Source organism: Mauremys mutica, chromosome 11, assembly GCF_020497125.1.
Source record: "Mauremys mutica isolate MM-2020 ecotype Southern chromosome 11, ASM2049712v1, whole genome shotgun sequence".
Lineage (NCBI taxonomy): Eukaryota > Metazoa > Chordata > Testudines > Geoemydidae > Mauremys > Mauremys mutica.
In genome coordinates, this window is record NC_059082.1 from 6300868 (window position 1) to 6324001 (window position 23134).

At 46.5% G+C, this 23134-nt stretch overlaps 3 protein-coding genes and 1 long non-coding RNA gene across 8 annotated transcripts in view; 3 read left to right on the forward strand and 1 right to left on the reverse strand.

Annotated features, from left to right (window-relative positions):
- The window catches only part of INTS14 (integrator complex subunit 14), a 28193-nt gene extending 25789 nt beyond the window's left edge, over positions 1-2404 (forward strand). For all 3 annotated transcript variants that reach the window (XM_044979313.1, XM_044979312.1, XM_044979314.1), the window contains 2 exons: positions 154-219; positions 1383-2404. In XM_044979313.1, coding sequence (XP_044835248.1) covers positions 154-219; positions 1383-1634 — 318 coding nt within the window. In that variant the 3' untranslated portion in view covers positions 1635-2404. The remainder of the gene's footprint in view (positions 1-153; positions 220-1382) is intronic.
- Positions 2405-2547: 143 nt separating this feature from the next.
- Positions 2548-21791, reverse strand: HACD3 (3-hydroxyacyl-CoA dehydratase 3). 2 transcript variants are annotated; one of them, XM_044979315.1, is made up of 11 exons: positions 21638-21791; positions 20367-20409; positions 18995-19068; positions 13339-13503; positions 11078-11132; positions 10439-10549; positions 9391-9518; positions 8705-8817; positions 7870-7976; positions 6045-6176; positions 2548-5060 (listed from the first exon to the last, which is right to left on the reverse strand). In XM_044979315.1, the coding sequence occupies exons 1-11, from the start codon at positions 21728-21730 to the stop codon at positions 4984-4986; spliced, it is 1098 nt and encodes a 365-aa protein (XP_044835250.1). In that variant the 5' UTR covers positions 21731-21791; the 3' UTR covers positions 2548-4983. The 2 variants fall into 2 exon arrangements, with proteins under 2 accessions (XP_044835250.1, XP_044835251.1); XM_044979316.1 differs by lacking the exon at positions 10439-10549.
- Positions 5028-8647, forward strand: LOC123343855. The gene is made up of 3 exons (XR_006572385.1): positions 5028-5197; positions 6010-7302; positions 7832-8647. It is a non-coding gene; the product is annotated as an uncharacterized LOC123343855 (long non-coding RNA).
- DPP8 (dipeptidyl peptidase 8) overlaps positions 16400-23134 on the forward strand; it is a 53905-nt gene continuing 47170 nt past the window's right edge. Inside the window, exon 1 of one of the 2 annotated variants that reach the window (XM_044979304.1) lies at positions 16400-16577. In XM_044979304.1, coding sequence (XP_044835239.1) covers positions 16540-16577 — 38 coding nt within the window. In that variant the 5' untranslated portion in view covers positions 16400-16539. The remainder of the gene's footprint in view (positions 16578-23134) is intronic. The other variant, XM_044979306.1, reaches the window with a different exon arrangement.

Consider the following 23134-nt stretch of genomic DNA (forward strand, 5'->3'; position numbering starts at 1 on the left):
AACCATTTGTATGTTAGTTTGTATGAGCTGCATAATCAGTGACTGATCACTGAGCCTGCGGGAATGATCAAGTGATTATTTATCAGTATACTTGGGGGTTCTTTCCTGCAACCTCCCCCAAAAGTTATGGGTTGTTTTTTTTATTTTCTCCAGACAGATGTACAGAAGATCTTGAGAAATGCAAGAAAACTCCCTGAAAAAACTCAGACATTCTACAAAGTGAGTAGCATGTTATGGGTTTGCATGTAACGTGTGACTGTACTGATACAAGTTTGATCTGTAGAGCGCGTTGACTGATGAGGTTAATAATTCTCTGCATGTTCTATCCAAAGAGCTTGTAGTGCTTTGCAAACGGTAATTCTCAACAGCCCTTGTGAGGGAGGTAGATACTTGACCGATTGTACAGATTGGTAAAGCTGTAACCTGGAATCCCCTGATCTAAGCTCCTCTGACAGGACAGCATATTGGGTTCAGTTGAGGGAGACCTAGGTCTGAGAGTGATCCCCTGTATCCCAGAGGTGATTGATTGTGATTCTACACTGGTGGTGCAAATAATGAAAGCCAGAGCCCCAAGGAAGCAAGGGTGGGAGGTGAATTTTAGTGGAGAGGAATGGGTGGTTTTGACCTTAGCATCTGCTACGGTCTTTGTGATCCCATGTATCCCAGAGGTGGTGTACACATCTCCATGGGGAAGGGCAGATTGCCAGCTGGACTCTTGAATGAATTGGACAGCGGCAGGTACTAGTACTGAGGGATCAAAGGGCATCACAGAAGGAAATGAGAGCTCAGGCAGAGAGCAGCCTATACTTGGGTAACAGTCAGCTATCAGTGTGTGTTCCACCCATGGTGCAGAGGACAAGAAATCCAATAAGCCAGATACAGTTAGCTACATGATACCACTGTAAAACCAGACTATAACCATAATTCTTCCCTCAAGCCTAGCAGTGACGCAACCCCCCAGAGACCCCAGCCAGGGTTCTGGTACGTGCTCCATAAACACATACAAGGCTATGGGCCCTGCCCTAAGAGTTTACAATCTAAGAAATCACATTCTATACATTCTGCTGGACAAATTGGCTGAAAGCGAGCGGATAACAAAGCGCACCCTTCTGCTAAGTGCAGGGCTGTCCACCAGAGCCCTGGAGCCAGGGGCGAGAGCTGCTGAGGCACGTGGGGAGGGTGTTGTGAGAAAGCTAACATGGTAGTGTGCTATATCTGCTGTCTCCAATCTGGCACCAGCGCTAGAATTCACTCTTATGCTGAGCACTTGGGAAGCTTGCCAGAACTGTGGCCTGAGGGCCCCTTCCCCCAAATTTGCAATGAATAAAATATCCTTTCAGAAGAATCAAGATTACTTTAAATGGGGCTTTTCTCCCTTCCAGGAACTCAACCGTTTACGCAAGGCAGCTTTGGCTTTTGGGTTTTTGGACCTTTTGAAAGGAGTGGCGGATATGCTGGAAAGGGAGTGTACGTTGCTGCCTGATACAGCTCATCCCGATGCAGCATTTCAGCTTACTCATGCTGCTCAGCAACTCAAAGCAGCAAGTAATGGGACCTCTGAATATGCCGCCTATGACCATAACATCACTCCACTGCAGACAGACTTCTCCAGTAGCAGCACTGAAAGAATATGAGATGCACTTTTTAGAACCTTCTCTACATTACTTTTAAGTCTCAAGTGGTCCAAATTTTCTTGTCATATTTGTTTTCTAGGACTGACTCAGATATTGTTTGAAGAACTTTATCAATGCAAACCGGTGCTCTAAAACAATCTAGTTTCTTAATCTGGGATTAATTCGTATAGCTCTTAGTGGATTTAGAGTTTTACCTGGAAATTGTATTTTTAAATGCCTCATGAAATCTCACAACAAGAATGGAGGTTATATAGTATGATTATTAAGGTGTGTGAGAGGAGAGAGGAAAATGCTGGCATATGCAATGGACTGGTGCCAGTGGCTTAGAACTGTCCCTCTCCCCCACTCCCGAGAACCAGTCATCAGGTAACCCCACACATAACCCGTAACTATTAGATTGGTGCACAAAAGCACTGTGTAAAACTTTTCTCAAGAGAAAGGCAGGTGTTATCTATTAGGGCCTGGCTTTCAAAAATGTCAGCTATGCAGCTGCATGCCCTTGACTTCCCTGTCAAAGACTGGGCGTATGAATACTGCATGTGGTTAGATGTATAGTTGGCAATTTTTGGATGCTGTCAGTAATTGCATTCCTGACTTTAAAGATTTAAGCCCTGCCTTTCAAAATGTAAATAAGTTACTGAATTTTCAGGTATCTCATTTGCCTCAAGACATTCATATTTGAGATAGTAACTTACATTCTAGCAAGAGAAAAGTTCATTTTTTAACAAAATTGTAAGCTATCACATTAACAAATAAAGAGTAACTTTTTATGGAAGCTTTCAGTGGTTTTGGTTCCAGTTTCAAAAGAACAGACATGCGTGTTTAGCATTACGGAGGCTTTCCATCATGAAGGTCAGGTAACAAATTGCTCTTGTTCACTTGCATAAGAGGCTGTACAAATAGCAAAATGAAAGACTTTGCTTGTAAATCTTTATTAATAGAAATACACATTCAGCTGCCTTCGAAAGGACAAGCAAACTCAGTAGTTGAAGATCCATGGCAAATCACACCAAATACGGGTTGCAGTGCCTGCCCCGTACCCTCACAACCATGTATTTCATAAATGTTTAAATGCCCTTTAAAGGAATTAAAAGAATGAATGCTGTGTTAAATTCTCAGTGTCGGCACCAAGATATTCAATCCCTTGATTCACTGTCAAATAGATGTGTATGGAGAAGTGACACAGTGTATAAATTATGGTGTAACTACCCTGAGGAAGCTGGCCATGCCCTTTTTTAGCTTTTCATACAGAAAGGCTCCTTTTAACACATTTAGGCCAGGTCTATGCTACAGACCTATACTGGTATAATCATGTCACTCAGGGGTGAAATCACACCCCTGAGTGACACGCAGTTATACTGACCTAACCCCATGTGTAGACAGAGCATCTCCCGTCAACACAGCTACCACCTCCTGGGGAGGTGGATTAACTAACTACACCAACAGGAGACACTCACCCGTTGGGGTAGGTATGTCTTCACTTAAGTGCTGCAGCTGCGCTGATGCAGTATTTTAAGAGTAGCCCTGCCCTTCGATAGTGGTGAAAGTTCCTTAGGATGGTGTCTTTTTGCAGAATGCCTTCAGTGGCGGTTGGACCATGTCTCTGCAAAAACCCCACCTAAATGTTCTAGTGTTAACCTCACAATAACAATCATTGGAGAAAAGGGGGAGGGATAGCTCAGTGGTTTGAGCATTGGCCTGCTAAACCCAGGGTTGTGAGTTCAATCCTTGAGGAGGCCACTTAGGGATCTGTGGCAAAAATTGGTCCTGCTAGTGAAGGCAGGGGGCTGGACTTAATGACCTTTCAAGGTCCTTTCCAGTTCTAGGAGATTGGTATATCTCCAATTATTACATTGAAAATATAGCAACCTTATTTTTTTTCTGGTGTTATGCTTTTTTAAAACAAAGCCATACAAACAGTGGAATGGAAATACATTGATCGCTCTGGAATTAACTTGCACAAGGGTTACAGTGGGTGCTGGGGGAAAGACTACTAGACTCAGCTGGGTCAACAGTGCAACTAACTGCTCTGTAGTCAAGGTTACAATTAATTTAAATCAGACTTTAGTTAATTTCAGGGAAAATGCAAAGGGTCAGAGGGGGCTAAATCCTGGCAGATCAGGTTGGGGGTGTAGGAGTCACTTTGTCATGGCACCCTTTATTCAAAACAGCTCATTTTTAAGCAATGGGGCTTTCTTTGTTTTCAACAAATAAAATTACTTTTACAATTCATCTAAGGCATAAACCTGAAACATCACTTGCCTCCCATTTGCTGAGATCTGGTACACAAAACAAAATGGTCCCTAACTTCTTAGACTCCCAACACTGCACCCCAAAAGCAAGTGGCCAGCCTGGCATGCAGACTCCTTAGCTGCAGTCTTCTGCATGGAGGGAATCGGAAAACAGGTGCTTCCTTCCTTCCTTCTCAACAGGGTTTGAACCAAGCACTTACACCACCATTCCCAAAGATCAGACAAGGGGCTGGCCTCCCTATGGTAGTAGGAAGGTTGTGGGATCACCTCAAGGGAGGCCTGCTTTACCTCTGCATTTTCTGGTGGAATTCTAATTTTTGTGGGCTACTGGGGGAAGAATAGCAGGGAATGGAACCTCACCCCTACACTGCCTGGTGACCACAAGGCTGTGTGAAGTAGCAGCTATGTCAGCTGGTGAGGAAAATTTGAAGGAGTAGGTAGCTCCCACTAATGACTGGCTAGGATGTATGTAGCCGGGCTGCTGGACACCACTATGTATTTCTATTCCATGGGGGAGCGAGATGAAGCCTTCCTATCATACATGTGTTAAGAACAAGCTGGTGGTGTCCAATGCTGACACTAGTTGCTCCCAGGTTTAAATGCATCAGCAAAAGCCTGCTGAAAAAAAGGAGACCTAGCACTGACCATTAATAAATACATTTCTCAGCTCCTCGGGCCACTCCTAGTCAGTTTCACATAGCATGGAGTGGATGGTATGAAATATTATACCCCAGCATCACAAGCCTTATCTGTATTCAATAGCTGAAAGAGAGCAAATATCCAATTAAAAATAACTCTTCTATTCCCAGTTAGAGCTGCTCAGTTTTTTGCGACTAGGATTTCTTTTTATAATATGGTAACTGATAGGAAACACGTTTAAATATTGCCATTGTTCAACATTAAGTGCTATGCGTATATGACTGAAGAGGAACTCAATACAATGTATGGGAATGCTATCTGAAGAGTCACTATGAAATCTAACATGATCATTTAGCTGTAGAAAATCCTTTCCATTATTATAATAGGTAAAATTGTAAGAATCAGAGGCTCCTGTCATTAAGATAAGTTAGGTCTAGGAAAGCATTGTAGTCCCTGTTTTACTTCATCTTTCTCTTTTTTGATCCAAGATGCTGCCTCCTTTGCTTGTAGAGGTGACGCAAGTTTATAAACAAACCTGAAAAGAGAAATAATTGTTTAGGAAGAACTGAAAAATCACTGCAGAGTACTTATGACAGATAACTGCACTGAGTTAATAATCATTTCGGATTTTCTTCTCACATATGGACATAAAACGATGAAAGCTAAAGACAAGTGAGTCCTTGCTGGGGTAGGGTTGAGACTGCAACAACCCACACTGTTTGTTATTGTAGGGTTGCTTAGGAGTTCTGGTTGTCACCCTTTAGGGGTAGCGTATTGAAGATGGAGGGAGGGAGAAATAATTCTAGAATCTTGTGATAACCTGCGAGAAAAAGTGTCACAAACCTAAACAGCCCACATCAGACTAAACAACAGAAACAGGGTTGGTGTCATTTAAGTCTTTTTTTTTAATCAGATGGAATGAAGTTTGGAGTTCAACATTTTCATTTTAAAATCATGGGCTAGATTCTGTATTCCTCTGACTTCAATGAGACTTTTGGATCCACAGAGCTGTAGGCTCAACCTGCACACAGAACACTTTTATCATTGCTCCAATAATTATAGAGAACAAACAATTGTAGCCGATCAGTTAAACACTAAACTACCATTAAAAAAACCCAAACCTCCTGTGAAGCTCTTCAGGGAACTGCTTCTTCATACTCCACTAGTATCAGTGTATTTTGGTTAACATCTGTGTAGTTTTGAACTACACAAAGAATCCAGCAAAATTCTGCAGAAGTCCCACTTTTACTCAACGATACTGATACAATAATTGTAATATTTTGGCCTCTGATGTATCTGCATGTGCTTCGAGGTGATCTGTTATTGAGGTCTCCTTTTGGGTTAACCTGTGCTATTCACTACAAGTATGACGACAGTTTAAGCTCAGTCAAATCGGTACAACAATGACCTATCAGATATGATAATTTAAAGTTGCAATCTATTACTCCTTTTTTGTACATAACTGACTTTTGGTATTTCAACAGGAGAGAAACACAATGAAACAACAACAAAAACTTACCTAAAAATAACAATATAAGGTAGATTTGAAGAAAGAATGAAAATTTGATTGTAACGCTCATCGGATACGGCAGTGTGAAACTAAACTTCCCTGTTTCACTGAAGATCGGAATGGCCTGAATCAGAGACACGGCTGAAAGCAGAAGGCCAAGAAGATTATAGGCAAAATACAAAGGACAAGGTAAACTTGAGAGCTGGTCAAAAAACGAAGCTTCTCAAAGTTGTTCCCTTTTAATGGTAAAATATTTTGATCCATTCTGACCAGCTCTTGTAATCTAGAGAGACTTCAGCACAAACTAGTTTTAAGTGGCATCTTTAAACACAGCTGCACCTAAGTCATGATATTTTCCTACTTTTGTTTGTTGGCGTTGGTGGGCGATGCTATGAGTGTCCCAAGATCCAGGGTCTTGGAGCCAAGATTACTCATGGGTCCCCTGTGCAATTCAAGAGCCAGGTCCGTGCCCTTTCTAAGGGGTGCGGCCATCACGTCCTCCACCCCCGGGGGACTGAGCCAGACTCCCTGAGTGACAAAGCACCCAGACACAGCTCTACTTCCCTGCGGCAGGAGGAGGGGATAGGGACCATACAGTGTTTTCACACACAAACAGTGAAAAACGGCTTCTCCCAAATCTCACTATGAAGAAAGTCAACCCAGAGAACCGAAGAAAAGCAACAACCCAAACCAGCCAAAAAAAGTACATAAATTGTGCATCTGTTTTCCTGTGCAACCATGTGTGGGGTGATTGCTTGTGCCAATGCCTCACGTCGTCTTCTCCTGCTCTTCCTGTTTATTAAGAGGCCTGTGCTTCCTACCTCACTTTAAATAGTCTCTCTCTTTTGGGAAGGGAGACAGCCTGATGGGACCATTCTCCTCTCTTCCCCCTTAGCCTAGAAGGATTATTTCAAGCGCAGACCACTAGCATCGACTCTTGCTCCAGCTGCTCCAATCACTTTGTAACTAGTTTTTGAGCAGCTCAGGCCATGTAACTTTTCCCAAAGCTTCTAGCAATGCCTTCATTTGTGCCTTCAGCTGGGAGGAGACCTGGCTCACGCCAGTGTAGCTCCAAGATGCACCAGCCTGGCAATCCAAACATTTCTTCTTGAGGTGTTACGGGAGGTGTTAGGGTGGCTGAAGAAAGTGACAGAGCTGGAGACTGAAGTCCTCTACGTATCCAAAGGGCGAAGTACAGAAAGGCCAGTGAAAGTGTAAGCTTCCCTGCTGCAGACGTGCCTCACTCCTGCACCTCTACAGGTCAGAGGTAAATTCAGTTTCTGCACCAATCCAACCTTAGGTCTCTCTGACACTCCCAGCAAGGCTGCCAATTATTGCGATGGCTTTTGTTATGCAAACACTGGGAACTGGGGCCCATTACCCTTAGCTTTCACCCTTCAGACGTGACCAAGGCACAGTACAGTGCATTTGACTTAACAAGAGCTGGGTGAACATTTTCAGTTGACTAACAAATTTGCCAAAAATGCAATTGTGAGGCAACCAAAACTATTAAAATTCAGGTCAAATTCAGCAAATGGTTTTGGCCAAATAACAAACAAGGGGGGAAAATGTAGAAGTCAAAACAAATCTATTCAGCATTTTATTTTGAAACTAACCATCAAAATGTTGCTTCAAAACTAGCAGTTTCGTTTTGAAACTTTGCGTTTGATCAGAATGAAATTATTTTGGTTTTGTCAAAAAAAATTAATTTTGGTTCAAAATAAACTAATTGTTTTCAGGTTTTTCAATTCCACCATTGAAACCAAAGTATGAATTACTCTCTCATCTCTATACAGAGCAGCATGATCTACAAGGCTGTGTTTTTGAAGCTTACCTTCTGCCAAGCCGCCTAGAGGATAGAGAGGAATCCAGATGGTATATCGGATCCAAGTTAGTAATTTCCATTCTATATCAATGCAGGAAAGCATGTAGAATGGATACCTAGAATAAAATTCAAAGTTTGAAAGCCAGACATTACTTAAAAGTTTAACTTTCCTCTTAAGTTACAATATTGGGCATAATCACTGTATGATGTCGTGAATGTCAAATATTCATGATAAACATGATAAATTCGTTTAACTATTATCTTCATTGTAAATAATGATTACGAATATTAAAAAGGGACTGTTTCATACGGAGCTGCGGCAGGTATGTTTTTCCTCTCACAACTTACAGTACTAGACCTGTTATCCTGGCAACCTGGATAGGGTTAACTACCTGCTTTCTTCAACAAATATTTCAATTTAGATCCCAAAAAATGAATAGAATACAATGTAGTTTTTCCTGACGAACACCAGAAATTCCAGAATCCATCAAATTCTTTAGCCAAAGGTCTGAATTTCTTGTGGAAAGTGACATGAAAATGAGATTTCCCTACCAAGGGCTGGAAATGGGTAGAGGAACATAACAGCAAGTTTTCCCAGACACGGAGCAACATAGGCTCTCGCATCTCACATTGGAATCAGTCCCAGACTCTGCCAGATACAGGAAGCTAGCAAGACAGTTATGCTGTGGCAAATCTGAGTCCAAGGAATGTTTTACCAGCAGGGGCTATAATGCAAATGCCACAGGGTGTTTCTTAATGGCAAAATCAAAATTATTTGAAAGCAATGGCTGTTTTTCAGTAGAGCCCTGGCATTCCATGCATGTCAAAGGAAAATCCTACAAACCTGAATAGCTCAATAATACTCCAGCAGTAAAATACAAAAAACACCACCGCTTTGCTTTGCATTTCCTCCACATTTCCAAGGACAATAAACAAGACAAAATTTCTTCCAAGTACCTGTTTAACAAAACCCCAACACATACATGTAAGTATACTGGACAGATACCAATGCGGCACAGTCAGAGGGCAACAGTGAGCCCCTACCACTCGAAATACACAGCACAGGCTCCTTTTGAGCCCTGGGCGCATGCAGTTCAGAGCCAGGGCATATTAGTGGTGCTGGAAGACCAGGGCACATGCCCCTGGAGCTGAGCTGTGGGCTGGGGAAGTGCTTCCTAAGCCTGTAGTCCTTGTACACACTGACCAGCTGTATTAGGGGCCAACCCAGACGCAGAGAGAGAAGGTGGCCACACCTTTCGCAGCACAGTGTGTTTGCTGTGGGAAGTTGAGCTGGTCCAAGTGCATGAGGATCCCTGCCCCAACTCCTTGTCTCATCACACAACCCAAGAAGGTAGCCTACCAACCCAGGCTAGGAAGCATGGATTCCTACCTACGGGGCAAAAGATATCCCAGGGGTAAGTCCAAATTGATGCCATTTCCTCCTCACCTCCCTCCCCCCCGCAGTCATGTCTAAGACTATCACAATATAAACTGTAATAACCTGGGGTGCGAGGAATCTTAAAATATTACCTGGAGCAAAGAAGGTATAAGTGGTGACCGGACGATTCCTACTAGTGAGTTCAGGATCTCTATAAATGCGAGCGTCTGACAGAAATACATCATGTCAGCAATGGTGTGAAATGTATCGTAGAAGGAATCTATCAGAAACAAAAGACCGCTTTAAGGCATCTGAATTTGCCTGCTGGGGGAAGCCAGCTTAACCACACAGCCCCCAACATATACTAACTCACTCATGATTTTAGAACTAGATTTGGGTTGGGAAAATGTAGTGTTCAGCCTATCTGCAGGCTAGTGGAAGTCAGAGTAAAAGCCTTAAAAACTTTACCCGATCAAAGTAAAAGTCCTATGCTGAAAGTATCCCAGAATCGTAGGGTTAGAAGGGACCGCAAGGGTCATCATGTCTAACCCTCAATGCAAGGACAATTAGAGCTATTTCAGTAAATAATATGGAAAAGAAAGAGGGTTGTGCTGTGGATTAACCGAATGGACAACTGGATCTTTTAGTAAAATAACATTCAAGCCAATCCGTTTTTAGTAATACTGGCTCTCTAAAGGTAAGAAATGTCTGTCTCGAATGTGAGGTAGTGGAGTTGTAGCCATGTCGGTTCCAGGACAGTAGACACAAGGTGGGTGAGATAATATATTTTACTGGACCACCTTCTGCTGATGACCGAGACAAGCTTTCAAGCCACACCGACCTTGTTTCTCTCACCAACAGAAGTTGGTCCAATAAAAGATATTACCTCACCCACCTTGCCTCGAGTGAGACAGTTTTCATCCCCCCACCCCACCCCGCAGCACACTTCCTTTTTTAAAATTAAAATTTAGCTTTTACAGATTACAGCAAATATTACTGATGCCCGTACATCACAGGATATGTGATTATCTACAGGTCCTGTCCTTAATGTTATGACAACTTCTGGGAGGGTTTTGCTGTGCATTTCAATTAAGTATTTACAGTTTCATGTGGCTTAATTTAGATGTCATTGTTTAGAAATTACTGCAAAGGGTGAAAGGAGGAAGAAACAGCATGGATAAAATAGTGCTTATTACTTGCCTTTTCCTAAGATAAACAGGCGAACTGTCATATTCACAAAAATCCAGGAGAACCCCAAAAACTGCACAAGATTATACATGAACAAATATCCTCTCTTCAGCTGTCTGAAAGCTACAATCAATGTTAAACAATCATGTTAGCAAAAGGCAAAAGCATTCCTATTTTGTGCAACTGGCTCTCAGTAGTGAGGTGGGTTAGTGAGTTAGCCTTTCAAATCTGAAGATGGGTTACAAGAGAAAACAAGGTTTCACTCTATTCCGGATAATACAGGACCACCAAACAATTTGCCATGTGGACTCAAGGGAAACTCAGCACTGGAATAACAGGAGTGCTGCACCTATCTCAGCTTGGGCTGGGCTTTCACATCACCTGTTTGCACTATTGATGACAAAAATTATCAAATCCCCTGTGAAACAGTAGTGTGGTTTTACTAAGCTTGTAAGTAGTTATATACATAATAAAGTGCTGTATGCTAGTTTTAGAGAGACAACACGTCTATCAACACTACTGTGATAGCATCGGAAGTACTAAGTGCATGCTTACAGAGGTAATATTTTGCCTATGGTGTGCATAAGCAAACTATTGCCACTATCTTATCCACCAAATCAACCCTACTAATTTAAAGATACAGTCACTTACGGTCTTTAGGGACTCTGGATTCAATTCGGATTTTGTTAATCCTTTCTTCTTCTTCCTAAAAATTAGGGGTAAAATTTTAAAGGGTGTTAATGTAGTATTTCAATACAGTAATTAGCAGCTACTATTTAGTTAACTGTTCTGCTGCAAAGCTAGTGGGGTTTTAGACTCAGCTAATATCCTCTTACTAGTCTAATGTGTTAAATTTTTCACCTAGGCAAAACTGTGCAAATTCTTCATTGTCAGAAAAGAGTGTTACTGCAATAGCTAATGGTTGTCTAACCAGCTATGCAACCTCCGTTATATATTTTCATCTAATGAATATGTTTTTTGCTGTGAAAACTGCCATTTTCCATGTTAATTCTTGATCATTACTACCACTCAAAACTGTTCCTTTTTTTATGAAAGTGTGAAATCGTCCTCTCGCTCTCTTCAGACCATTTAACACAAACAATTGTTACCTCCTGGATTACCATATAAATCAAAATAGCCCTTTGCAATATCCTGCATAATTTACGTGGTCATTAGGATGGAAGAAATAGACTTGTTCTTCTGACCACGGGGCAGTGTTTCTTGTAGAACTGACACCACTCACGCTTTGCATGGGTGCTTGCGTCGTTTCCAAAACAGATTGTTATTTCTTTGCTAACCATTCTGAATGCAGTAGAGAGCATTTGAATTACCACGTAGCTGGATGTAAACACAGGGCCAACCTGGTGGCTCAGGAGGCTACTTCTGGACACTCCACCTAGAAATCCTTATTTTAGAAACAACCTTGGGACTCCTGGTTTTCACACAAGCGAGGCTGGGATGTTTTAGAAAGGGAGTCATAGAATAATAGGGTTGGAAGAGACCTCAGAAAGTCATCTAGTCCAACCCCCTGCTCAAAGCAGGACCAACCCCAACTAAATCATCCCAGCCAGGGCTTTGTCAAGCTGGGCCTTAAAAACCTCTAAGGATGGAGTCTCTCTTGGTCTTTGACTGGAGGAAACAGCACACACTATCTAGGGCAGAGGTTCTCAAACTGTGGTCTGCGAGTTCCATTCAGATGGTCCGTGGATAGTTCCCTCTAAGGTGCGTGCCTGGGCGGCCGCACACAAAAGAACAAAGGGCCACCCACCTAATTAGTGGAGCTGCGCAGGCATAGCTCCACTAATTAGGTGAGTGGACCCTGGAGAAGACGTGTATGTAAGGTGAGGTGGAGGCCTTGGGGAGGACTAGAAGGTAGGTGGGAGGGGCAGTGGGGAGAGAAGGGCGGGGGGGAATTTGGGATGTGCAGGGCTGCAGAGGCCAGAGAAAGAGATGACTTTCCCCAGTTCCAGAGCTGTGGCTGCCAGGGAGAGACGGCCTTCCTTCCCAGCCTCAGCTCTGTGGCAGAGGAGAGACCCCCCCTCCTTCCCAGCCCCAGCTTGGGGGCTGCTGCAGTGGGGGAGTGAGGGCGCATCCATCGCACTAGAAGGCAAGACTATTGATATTAAAATGTGAGTAGTGGTGCTTTTATTTGTAGAACAAAAAAAGTTAATTTTTTTTTATATAGCGCTTTTATCCAAAGCGCTTTACAATAGTTAGCTAACGGTACAAACAACATTTGGAAAGATCATTGAATGCTCCGCTGAGACCCTCAGCAATTTTCAAGTGGTCCGTGGGAAAAAAAAGTTTGAGAACCACTGGCCTAGGGGCTATAACCTGCCAGGTTCAGAGCCAGATCCATTTGGGAGCATTCTGATTTGGGGCCAACTCTAATAACAGCACAAGCAAAAGGCGAGCCCGTGCTTGAGACAGTCTCGTCTAAGGAGAGCAGAGGCAGGCTGTCTCTCAGGGCGAGGCACCTCACCTTTTGGAGACCTTGGTTTGTAGGTAGGCCAGATAGCTTGAGCCCTCTGCCAACATCAGCTACCCCATGGATTTCAGCTTATTTACACTGTGAGCTCTTCAGGGCAAGGACCATCCATTTATGTTTTTATAACAGCTAGCACAATGGGACTCTGATCCAGCCTGGGGCCTCTGTGCATAACTTACAGATATTGCTCATTTGAAACCAAACCCCTCACCTCGTAGTGCCTCCCCCTTTTAGTTACAGGTCATTAGACTGAATCCGTTTATTATTGTTTCATTTGGATCTTGCAACCAGCACACTAGACAGCACTCCAAATACATAGAAATATAAATACGTTAACTCGGTGGCAAAAGTCTATGTGTTTCTTCGGACATGTATTTCTTAGTCTGCTTATTTAGACTGCTCCGAAAGCGCGCGGAGTACTGACCTTTGCTTTGAGTTCCATTTCAGCATCCGACTCATCTTGCCAGCGATCAAAATCAGGGGCTAGGAACAACGGGCGCCTCTCCTGTTTGGTGAGTCTTTCCCACCAGTTGCTTTCTTTTTTCTGCACGGTGATGTTCAGCTGCCTTTGAGTCACCTTGTACACCAGCTGCGAAACACACAATGCGGGGCAGACTCAAGCACGGGCCTCTTTAGAACTGGAGCCCTCATGACAAGAATGTTTTTGATTCAATCAGGGCTGGTGAAAGGTTCTGTGTTGACAGCTCTGGAGAGCTAAGTCGTCTATCATCCACATACATATAACACAGGCAGCAGCAGTGCGGCTTCTTCGTGCTGCCCCAGCCCTGACGTAGAGGGGTTGTGTCTAAGGATTTGTCTACATGCCAGTCACGGGGAGTGAGCAGCTTGCGCAGACAAACCTGAGCTAGTTTTCCTCCAGCTAGCAGCCAGCCCCCACGGAAGCCCAGGCTGCTGCAGCTTCACAGCTCTGGGGCTGGAGCTAGCTAGATTAAACCGAGCTCGGCTGTGTGAGCGGCGATCATGCCCCAACTGCAGGATTGATATACTGTAAGGGAGAGAAGGCAGTTCAGTATCCACAGCCACAGGCTCTAGAGGGAGTTCAGGTGTGGGGGGCTCAAGGCTGGGGCAGGGGATTGGGATGCGGGATGCAGGCTCCGGGAGGGGGCTCAGGGAGCAGGTTGGGGTGCAGAAGGGATACGGGGTGCAGGAGGGGGCTCAGACCTGGGGCTTGGGGTGCAGAAGGGTGCAGGCTCTAGAGGGAGTTCAGGTGCGGGGGGCTCAAGGCTGGGGGTGCAGGATGCAGGCTCTGGGAGGGCAGGCTGGGGGAAGGGGTTGGTGTGCAGGAGGGGTTTGGGGTGTGGGCTCTGGCCAGGCGCTGCTTACCTCAGACAGCTCCCGGGCAGTGGTGCAGCAGGGCGAAGGCAGGCTCCCTGCCTACCCTAGCCCCACGCCGCTCCCGGACGCAGCGCCATGTCCGGCAGCAGCTCCTGGGGGGGGGGGAGATGGCTTCACACACGGCCCTGTCCGCAGGCACTGCCCCCGCAGCTCCCATTGGCTGGGAACAGGAACCGCCCCCTTCCCCTCCAGGAGCCGCTGCCAGACATGGGGCTCGGGCAGGCAGGGAGCCTGCCTTAGCCCCACTGCGCCGCCACACGGTTAGTGGCCAAATTCCCGGTTTGGCAACCTGATCGCGATCGACCGGTTGACCATGGAGCCTCTGACAATCTCAGTCTCAGTGGCTGAGATTCACTGCCAGATGCTCCGCGACCGACTGGCTGGTGACACTGCATTAGAGGGTAATTATCAATTTCAGGCTGGAGTTGAACCAGTTACCTGAATGCAAAAAGTGCTGGGGCCTGTTAGCCATCCCCTGAACCACCCAATCCTCCTTAATAAATACACTTCAGGCCAAGTGTGACGATACTGCTAGAACTGGCTGCGGTGAGTTCTCACTAACAAAACGTACAGTGGTAACAACTGAAAGAAAGGGGTCTCTCTTTCCCAAGAGGCAACTGCCCCAATTTTAAAAGGTCCTAAAATAACCTAGAAATATGGAAGTGCCGAGAGGCCGCTTGTGTAGCTGCAAGTCAAAGTGAAAGCTTCTCAGCTCTTTTGCGCTTTTCTTATTTTATCAGCTCCTGTGACAGAGAAAAACCCAGATTGGTGACCACACGTTTGCACATGAAGGTCATGGACCAGGCACCTAGAAAGTACCAAAGAACCAGGCCAAATGGCGGGAAAGCCACTTCTCCATGTTTCTACTGGGGCTAGTTCATACAGGACGGTAACTCCATCTCCTAACTATAACACCTGCCCCCCCTCAGAGAGAACAGTCAGTTGCCTGAGTTTAACCAGCAAGTTAGTGGTACGGAAACCTGCCACAAAGGACCAGATAGGTGCCTTGTGGAATTTTCACCCTCAGTATTTTTGAACACCACACAAAACAACTACTGTATCCTTGATTGTCTAAATATATTTACAAAACTGCCTCTCTGTGTCCTATTCCAGCTATTAGCTAGATACCCTCTGTCCAGGACTCTCCAACTGTTAAGGACCAAGGCTTCTGCCAATTGAACTTCTCAATATAGGAGATTAAAATGCACACAAGACTAAAATAACCCACTGTTTGATAGCGAGGGACAGTACGTATTGAGAAGCGCATGTGCGGAGTTCGGGTTAAAAATGGGGCTGAAATAAAATAACAATTAAACTTCCAAGTTTTAGGTCCAAAATCTCATTTCTGGAACTGAAGTGTTCATGTTTTTGAGGTCTTATGGAGGAGCTGGAGTTTTAATCAAACCTTAATTTCTTCAAGCGGGCAAGTTAAATTGTTTCTAACTCAACCACCCTGAGACACATGATCAGGTGCATCTTCAGTGAATGGTCCTTCATTCCAGGTCTATCCTAGTGTAGCCAGGGGGGCGTGGCCTACCTCCATGCACTCCTACACCTACTTTAATGATATTTACATACATCACAGAGTGGGGAAGGAGCTCTGATTACTTCCCTCTGGCAGCAGAGCTGTGTGGCTCTCCTTGGATGTGGTGGAGACAATGGATAATTAATGGACAGTTAAAGACTTTTGTTTACTTGCAAGCTGGCTAGCAGCCATCTCTGAAAATATGAGCTACCAGTATGGAGCCACCTGCAAACATCCCAGATTTAACCCTGTGACAGTAGGATATCATGTCAATAAGGCTGATGCTGTGGTTAGAGAACTAGACTGACTGGACCTACAGATATTTCTAGGGAAGATGTAAAACAGCTGAGCTGCACAACATGAGGCTCTTAATCTATTCAACAACCTAGTCACATGCCGTCCCCACCCTTGATTAAATTTATTGAAAAAACTGGTGAGGTGATTTGGGACGGAAGGGATGAAGGTCATGTGTCCAGGGCAGGATCATTAGCTCCATCAGCTAATAGGAAATGGTTTGTTACCACTGATTGCAAGGTGGTGCTCACCCACCTGCAGATCACCGCAGCGTTTGAGGAGGATTCTGTTGCTCTTGCTGAGTCATCTAAAAAGATGGTGGCATTTGTTCCTCCTGTCTGAGGGTGCTGGTGATGCCCTGCTCTCTCCCCTCCAAGCCAGCCAGTACTGCTGATCACCTTACTCCACGTCTAGCTCAAATGAGGGCCAACTGGCTGAGCTCAGTCTGATATGACAGATGCTAGAAGACTGGAGAAGGCAACTAGAAGGTAAGATCTGCCACTCAATAAGGGTGTTTCCATGTTTTGTTGTTTGAGTTTGCAATCTTGGGATGGCTTAATTCCCACCTACTAGCTGACTGGAGAGCAACAGCTTTTCTCCATCCTATGTGGCACCAGCACAGTACAGTGGTTTCCTCTACGCACATTCACCCCCTGGTACCATCCTCCACTCCTTTGTCAGTGCACTCTGCATGGGGCTGCATCTCCGATCCATCCAGAAACTCATGCTGGTGCAAAACCCAGCAGCCCTTTAATTAGCATGTTCTATCAGTGCTGTGACCTGCCCCGGGTGTCTAATGGCTTCCAAGGGATTTGAAGATGTTGGTTTTGATCTATAGCATTACAAGTGAGCTGGGACCTGCTTGCCTAAGGCCAGGTCTATGCTAGGGACTTTTGCCAGCACGGCTGTGTGGGCCAGGGCTGTGAAGAGGTGCATAGGGGTGCAGCAAAAGTCCCTAGTGTAGATTCAATGATATCTGCAAAACTGTGCTTTTACTGGCATAGCTTGTTTCACCCATGTGGGGTGGTTTTACTATACCATAACTTTGCCAGAAATAGCTGAGTCCACACTGGGAGTGCTTCACTGGTATAGGACTACAGGTACACTATATGAGCAAAGCGCTCCTCCTATACCAGTCAAAGTATTGTTTTGTAACTGTAACTGAATCTACGCTATGGACTTTGACTGGCACAGCTGTGCTGGTACAGCGGGTTCCAGCACCTCGGTGACCTCATCTGCAGCAATACGGCCTCAGAGGCCACCTCTCCCCATGTGCTGTACCACTGCAGATGAGGTCACTGGAGCTCCCTTGGATAGGAGTGTGTGTGTGGGGGGGGGGGCGTTGTTTTTGTAATACAGAAACTAATGGAACAATCATCCCTTAAAGCAGGAGCAGTGCTGGAGTACTTCCCAGTCAGCCAATTCTCCCTCCTGACCACCTCTGGTTAGATTTCCATGCTGTCTAGTAATATGACACTCAAGATGCCACTTCCGTTGGGAGCCATATCTCGCTCTCCAGTCCTGGCCTCAGATTACCCGCTCAGCCTGCCAGCATGTTGTTTGGTCTCTATCAGAGATTTTAAACACATGTCAAGTCTCTTAGAGAAAAGACACTGTTATGCATTGGCAAGGAGGCTGTGCAGGTGCACAAATACAGCAGGACGTGCTCAGAGCGATTTGGGGTTAGATTAATGGCTGGTCCCCACATAGGCCTGTGCCAATTTAACTAAATCAGTTTGCTAAAGCCAATGTCGTCATTTCGATGCAGTTCTGTGAGTGGACACTTATCTTGGAATAGGAGCGACTAGAGTCTAGTAGCCAGCTGACTTTAGTTAAATAGATCAACACTTTTTTATTCTGCTCTAAGAGTACCCAGGCACCACAATAGATCAATTTTAATTCTCACCTTTTGTTATTTTGTTGCAAATCAATGGGTAGACAAGGCCTGGAACTCTGATTATAGGGGAGTGTAAGTCAAAGAACTTTTGCTTTTTTTACTGCAAAGCTTCACTTCTATATTGATGAGTTGGCAATTCCCTTGGAATTCAGCAATTTACCTCTCCAGATCAGAGCTAAATTCTGCATTTCAAGGGAAGTGCCTCCTCCCCTTTCTTCTCTGCTCAGCGAGATGGGAAGGGAAGTTCTATCTGCCCCAAGGAAGGAATTTCCCAGATTTACTGCAGCTATTCCGAGTGGGCAAAAAAAAAAAAAGTCAGGACAAGTCTTGCTACAGCTGCTCCCCACTGGGAGTGAAGATCAGTTCTGCAGGACCCCCTGTGACTAAAAGGACAGGCAGATCTTGGTGTGCCGGGAAGGGTCAATCTTACCAGTTACAAGACAGGAAATAAAACAGTGCTTCACAGTAAGAGAGTTGCAACATGTTCGTGCTGGGATTCTGAGTAATTTGTACAAGCCATGAGAGCACATGTCAAGATTTTTAGCAAGGTCACAGAATATCTAAGAGGTGTTATTGATTTATTGCAGAGAGGCTGCGCTTCACATATGCTAACTTAACAGCGGATGGTATTTTCCCCCAACCTGGGATGTTTAGTTCAGAAAAACTGCTAGATTCTCTGCTATTTTACTGCTCCAGTAAATTTTTTTAAGCTACCCACCACTCGCTTCTGTAATTAATTTAAAGCCATGTTCCTGTAAACCCATATTTGAGAGCAGCGTGAGATCTGTGTGAATAAAGGTTGCGGAATCGGGCTCAAAGACAGGGTGTTGAACATGTACAGTATTTAGAACGTCAAACATTAGTAAAATCATCTGTTATAGCATCAGGAAGCAAAGCAACAATTCTAAATAGCATCCCAGGAGATTTAAAGCATAGCCATTTCCTTTTGGGTTTTTTTTAACAGTAATACTTTTTCTTTTGTAAAACATAGAAGAAAAAAATACATACTTGGGGCATGACCGATTCTAGAAATGCAAGCTGAAATTCATATACGTTGTCCCCCTTGGCACCATGACCCTGGGCTAAAAGAAAACAAGCAACAAACAGTTTAAAGATACTAAAGAGTTCTCTCCCTCCCCCCCACCCCCGTACACAGTCTGCAAAATGTACTTTAAACAAACACTGAATCATATTTACAAAGTGCCCTCTCCTACTCCAATGTGCTGCATGATCAAACTATTTAATAATGGACATGCAAAGACAGCGTTACAGATTTTTAGAATTTCATTCGCTTTTAACGAAGTGACATTTAAAAATGCGCTGGGTGCCTTATGGGGAGTCGACATTCGTTATGACAGAGAAGAGTGCTGGAAAAGGACCTTCCTGTGAGGCAGGAATGGATGAGGCTCCAGGAGGAGCAAGTTCCACCCAGTGGGAGCAATCTCAGCAAAGGATCAGCTGCCCAACTTAAGATGCAATGGTGAAATCCCTAAAACATCAGTGATGACAGAGTGCAAATACGCACCAGGATTCATCAGTCTCCTACAAAGCCAGGTCCTTCCCCATAAAATCCTCTGAAAGCCAGCAGGCTCATCAAAAAATATACCATTTTATTGTCATTGTAAAATAATCCTGTCCACATAAAGCTCGATACAATCTAAGCCACCACATTACTTTTTTACCATAGGCTTCAGGGCCACAAGAGTGGTAAACAGGCTCAAGGATGCAGTATGAAAGATACAGAGTAGATTCCTAATGCAAAAAAAGCAAGTGTGTTCCTAGCACTAACCTGACAAGCAAAACAGCAAACTCGGTCCTTTAAGGTTGAACTGCTCACTCAAAACAAAACAAAAAAAACCTCTACAAAGGAATCTATTTACCTTTCAAATTGAATTTTAGTTCCTGGTCCAAAACCTGATAGTATTTGCACACAAGGTCTTTGTGACAGCAGTACTGCTTTCAATGTGAAGTTTAGGGAAAGATGCATGGAAAATCAGCTGACATATTTAAATGTGGTGCACAGTTGGTTTGTTTTTGTAGAAGGTCATATTTAATTTAAAAAAAAAAAAAGTGGTGATCCTATCAACTACTACACCTATACCTAGGACATTTATCTGAAACCCCCAAACCACCTGCTCCAGCTGTACTGTGTTACACTTCCGCCTAGAGGCTCTGATGTTCAAGCTCCTCTGGGCGAGTGTAGGGGTCCGGGATCGGGGCCTAAATCATTATGACCAAGAAAAGAAATTAGAAAAGTTGTGGCCAGTAATCCCTTGGCAATCCTACCCTCTGTCCAGCTAGGCCGCATGTCGCTAGGGGTCCACCCCTGCGCAGAGGGGTCAGGAATGCTATTAACTTTAAAACAAATTTAGTCACCTACCTTTGAAATGAAGCACGTTATCCGTAATGGTGATCTCGGGGCTCTGAGGAAAGAGAGGATGTTTTATGTGGCAGGCGTGTATCGGTTTCAAACAAACTGTTTAATGCCAGGATTGTAGTAACTGAGCGGGATTCAGAATATGACCCAGAAAAGCCTGGGAGCGTCAAGCAGCAAAGTGCACAGGTTCCAGTTACACCTGTGGTGCTCGAGCCTTTTTCTTGGAGCCAAATGCCTAATGCACCTGGCATGAGATGGGGGGAAGTGTAGTTAGTCTCCCTGGGCTGTATACACCATGCACGGGATGGGTCAACCCTGTACAAGGAGAGGAGGGTCTCCCTGGGTTGTATGCAGTCCATGGGAGAGGGGTGCTGTAGAGCAGGAGGGATGGGGTGTCTCCCTGGGCTGTACACACCATGCCTGGGACAGGGGCATTGTACAGAAGTGAAGGAGTGTCTCCCTGGGCTGCATTTCCCATGCATGGGGAGGGGGAGGCTCGCTGGGTTGCATGCCCTGCTGTGCACGGGATCGGAGTCTCCCTGGGCTGCATTTCCCATGCATGGGGAGGGGGAGGCTCGCTGGGTTGCATGCCCTGCTGTGCACGGGATCGGAGTCTCCCTGGGCTGCATTTCCCATGCATGGGGAGGGGGAGGCTCGCTGGGTTGCATGCCCTGCTGTGCACGGGATCGGAGTCTCCCTGGGCTGCATTTCCCATGCATGGGGAGGGGGAGGCTCGCTGGGTTGCATGCCCTGCTGTGCACGGGATCGGAGTCTCCCTGGGCTGCATTTCCCATGCATGGGAGGGGGAGGCTCGCTGGGTTGCATGCCCTGCTGTGCACGGGATCGGAGTCTCCCTGGGCTGCATTTCCCATGCATGGGAGGGGGAGGCTCGCTGGGTTGCATGCCCTGCTGTGCACGGGATCGGAGTCTCCCAGGGCTGCATTTCCCATGCATGGGGAGGGGGAGGCTCGCTGGGTTGCATGCCCTGCTGTGCACGGGATCGGAGTCTCCCTGGGCTGCATTTCCCATGCATGGGAGGGGGAGGCTCGCTGGGTTGCATGCCCTGCTGTGCACGGGATCGGAGTCTCCCTGGGGTGCATTTCCCATGCATGGGAGGGGAGCTCGCTGGGTTGCATGCCCTGCTGTGCACGGGATCGGAGTCTCCCTGGGCTGCGCACACACTGCATGCAAGCGGAGCGTTGTACAGCGGGGTGGGGGCGGCTCCCCGGGCTGCCTGCCCCGTGCACGGGGCGGGACACGGGGCCCGGCGGTACCTGCACGTCGCTCAGCTCCACCCGCAGGTAGAGCTCGCTGTGCCGCTGCGCCCAGTGCACGTGCGGGGTCAGGCTCTGGCTCTGGCTCTGCATGATGGCGGCGGCCGGGACGGGACGGGCCGGGCTCCCACAGCTCCGCGCGGCGCCTGGCGAGGCCGGGGTGGCTGCCCGGAACGCGGGGCGGAGCGAGCTCGCGGGCCGGTGCGCACGCGCCCTGCCGCTGCCTCTTCCTGCCCATCTGCGGGAGTCAGGTGCCCTGCGGGCCTGGGCCCAGGCGAGGGCTTGGTACGTCCTAGACTGTGTCTGGTGCGGCTGGACCACGGGTGGCACCGGGGCACGGAGCCGCCTGGCCATGGGTGGCGCTGGTGCAGGTGGGCTATGGGTGGCGCTGGTGCAGGTGGGCCATGGGTAGCGCTGGTGCAGGTGGGCTATGGGTGGCGCTGGTGCAGGTGGGCTATGGGTAGCGCTGGTGCAGGTGGGCTATGGGTGGCGCTGGTGCAGGTGGGCTATGGGTGGCGCTGGTGCAGGTAGGCCAGGCAGTGTCTGGTGCGGCTGGACCACGGGTAGCACCGGGGCACGGTACTGCATGGTGGGCTAGGCAGTGCACGGTGCAGCCGGGCCATGGGTGGCTCTGGTGCAGGTGGGCTAGGCTGTGCATGGTGCAGCCGGGCCATGGGTTGGCACTGGTGCCATTAGGCTAGGCAGTACAAGGTGCAGCCGGGGCATGGGTAGCGCTGGTGCAGGTAGGCCAGGCAGTGTCTGGTGCTGCTGGACCACGGGTAGCACCGGGGCATGGTACTGCATGGTGGGCTAGGCAGTGCATGGTGCAGCCGGGCCATGGGTTGGCACTGGTGCCGTTAGGCTAGGCAGTGCATGGTGCAGCGAGGCCAGATACTGCACTAGGGCTTGGTGCAGCCAGGCGACAGGTCACCTGTTCAGGAAGGCTAGGGGTTGCAGCATCGATGTGTGGAACAGTGGGGCTATGGACAGCACCGGTGCTTGGTGCAGCAGGGACAAGGGGTTGTACCACACCTGTTGCGTTGATGGGACTGATGCCCCCAGGAGGAGGCTAATTGGATTGATGAGGTTTCTGGCTGCTCTGGCTCTGGAGTTGCTGAGGCAAGTTGTACTGGGTGTCTGTGCAGAGCGCCATTCTGGCCCAGCTCAGGACTATGTGGCTATCGGGATTATCCCAGGTGATTTTTGGTTCCCCTGTCTGGCTCTGGTGATAGCTTTTGACAGTAAAGCTTTTAATACTGTCTCACATGACCTTCTCATAAACAAACTAGGGAAATGCAACCTAGATGGAGCTACTACAAGGTGGGTGCATAATAACTGTTTGGAAAACCGTTCCCCGAGAGTAGTTATCAGTGGTTCACAGTCAGGCTGGAAGGGCACATTGAGTATGGTCCACAGGGATCAGGTCTGGTTCTGGTTCTGTTCGATATCTTCATTAACAATTTAGATTAATGGCACAGAGAGTACACTTATAAAGTT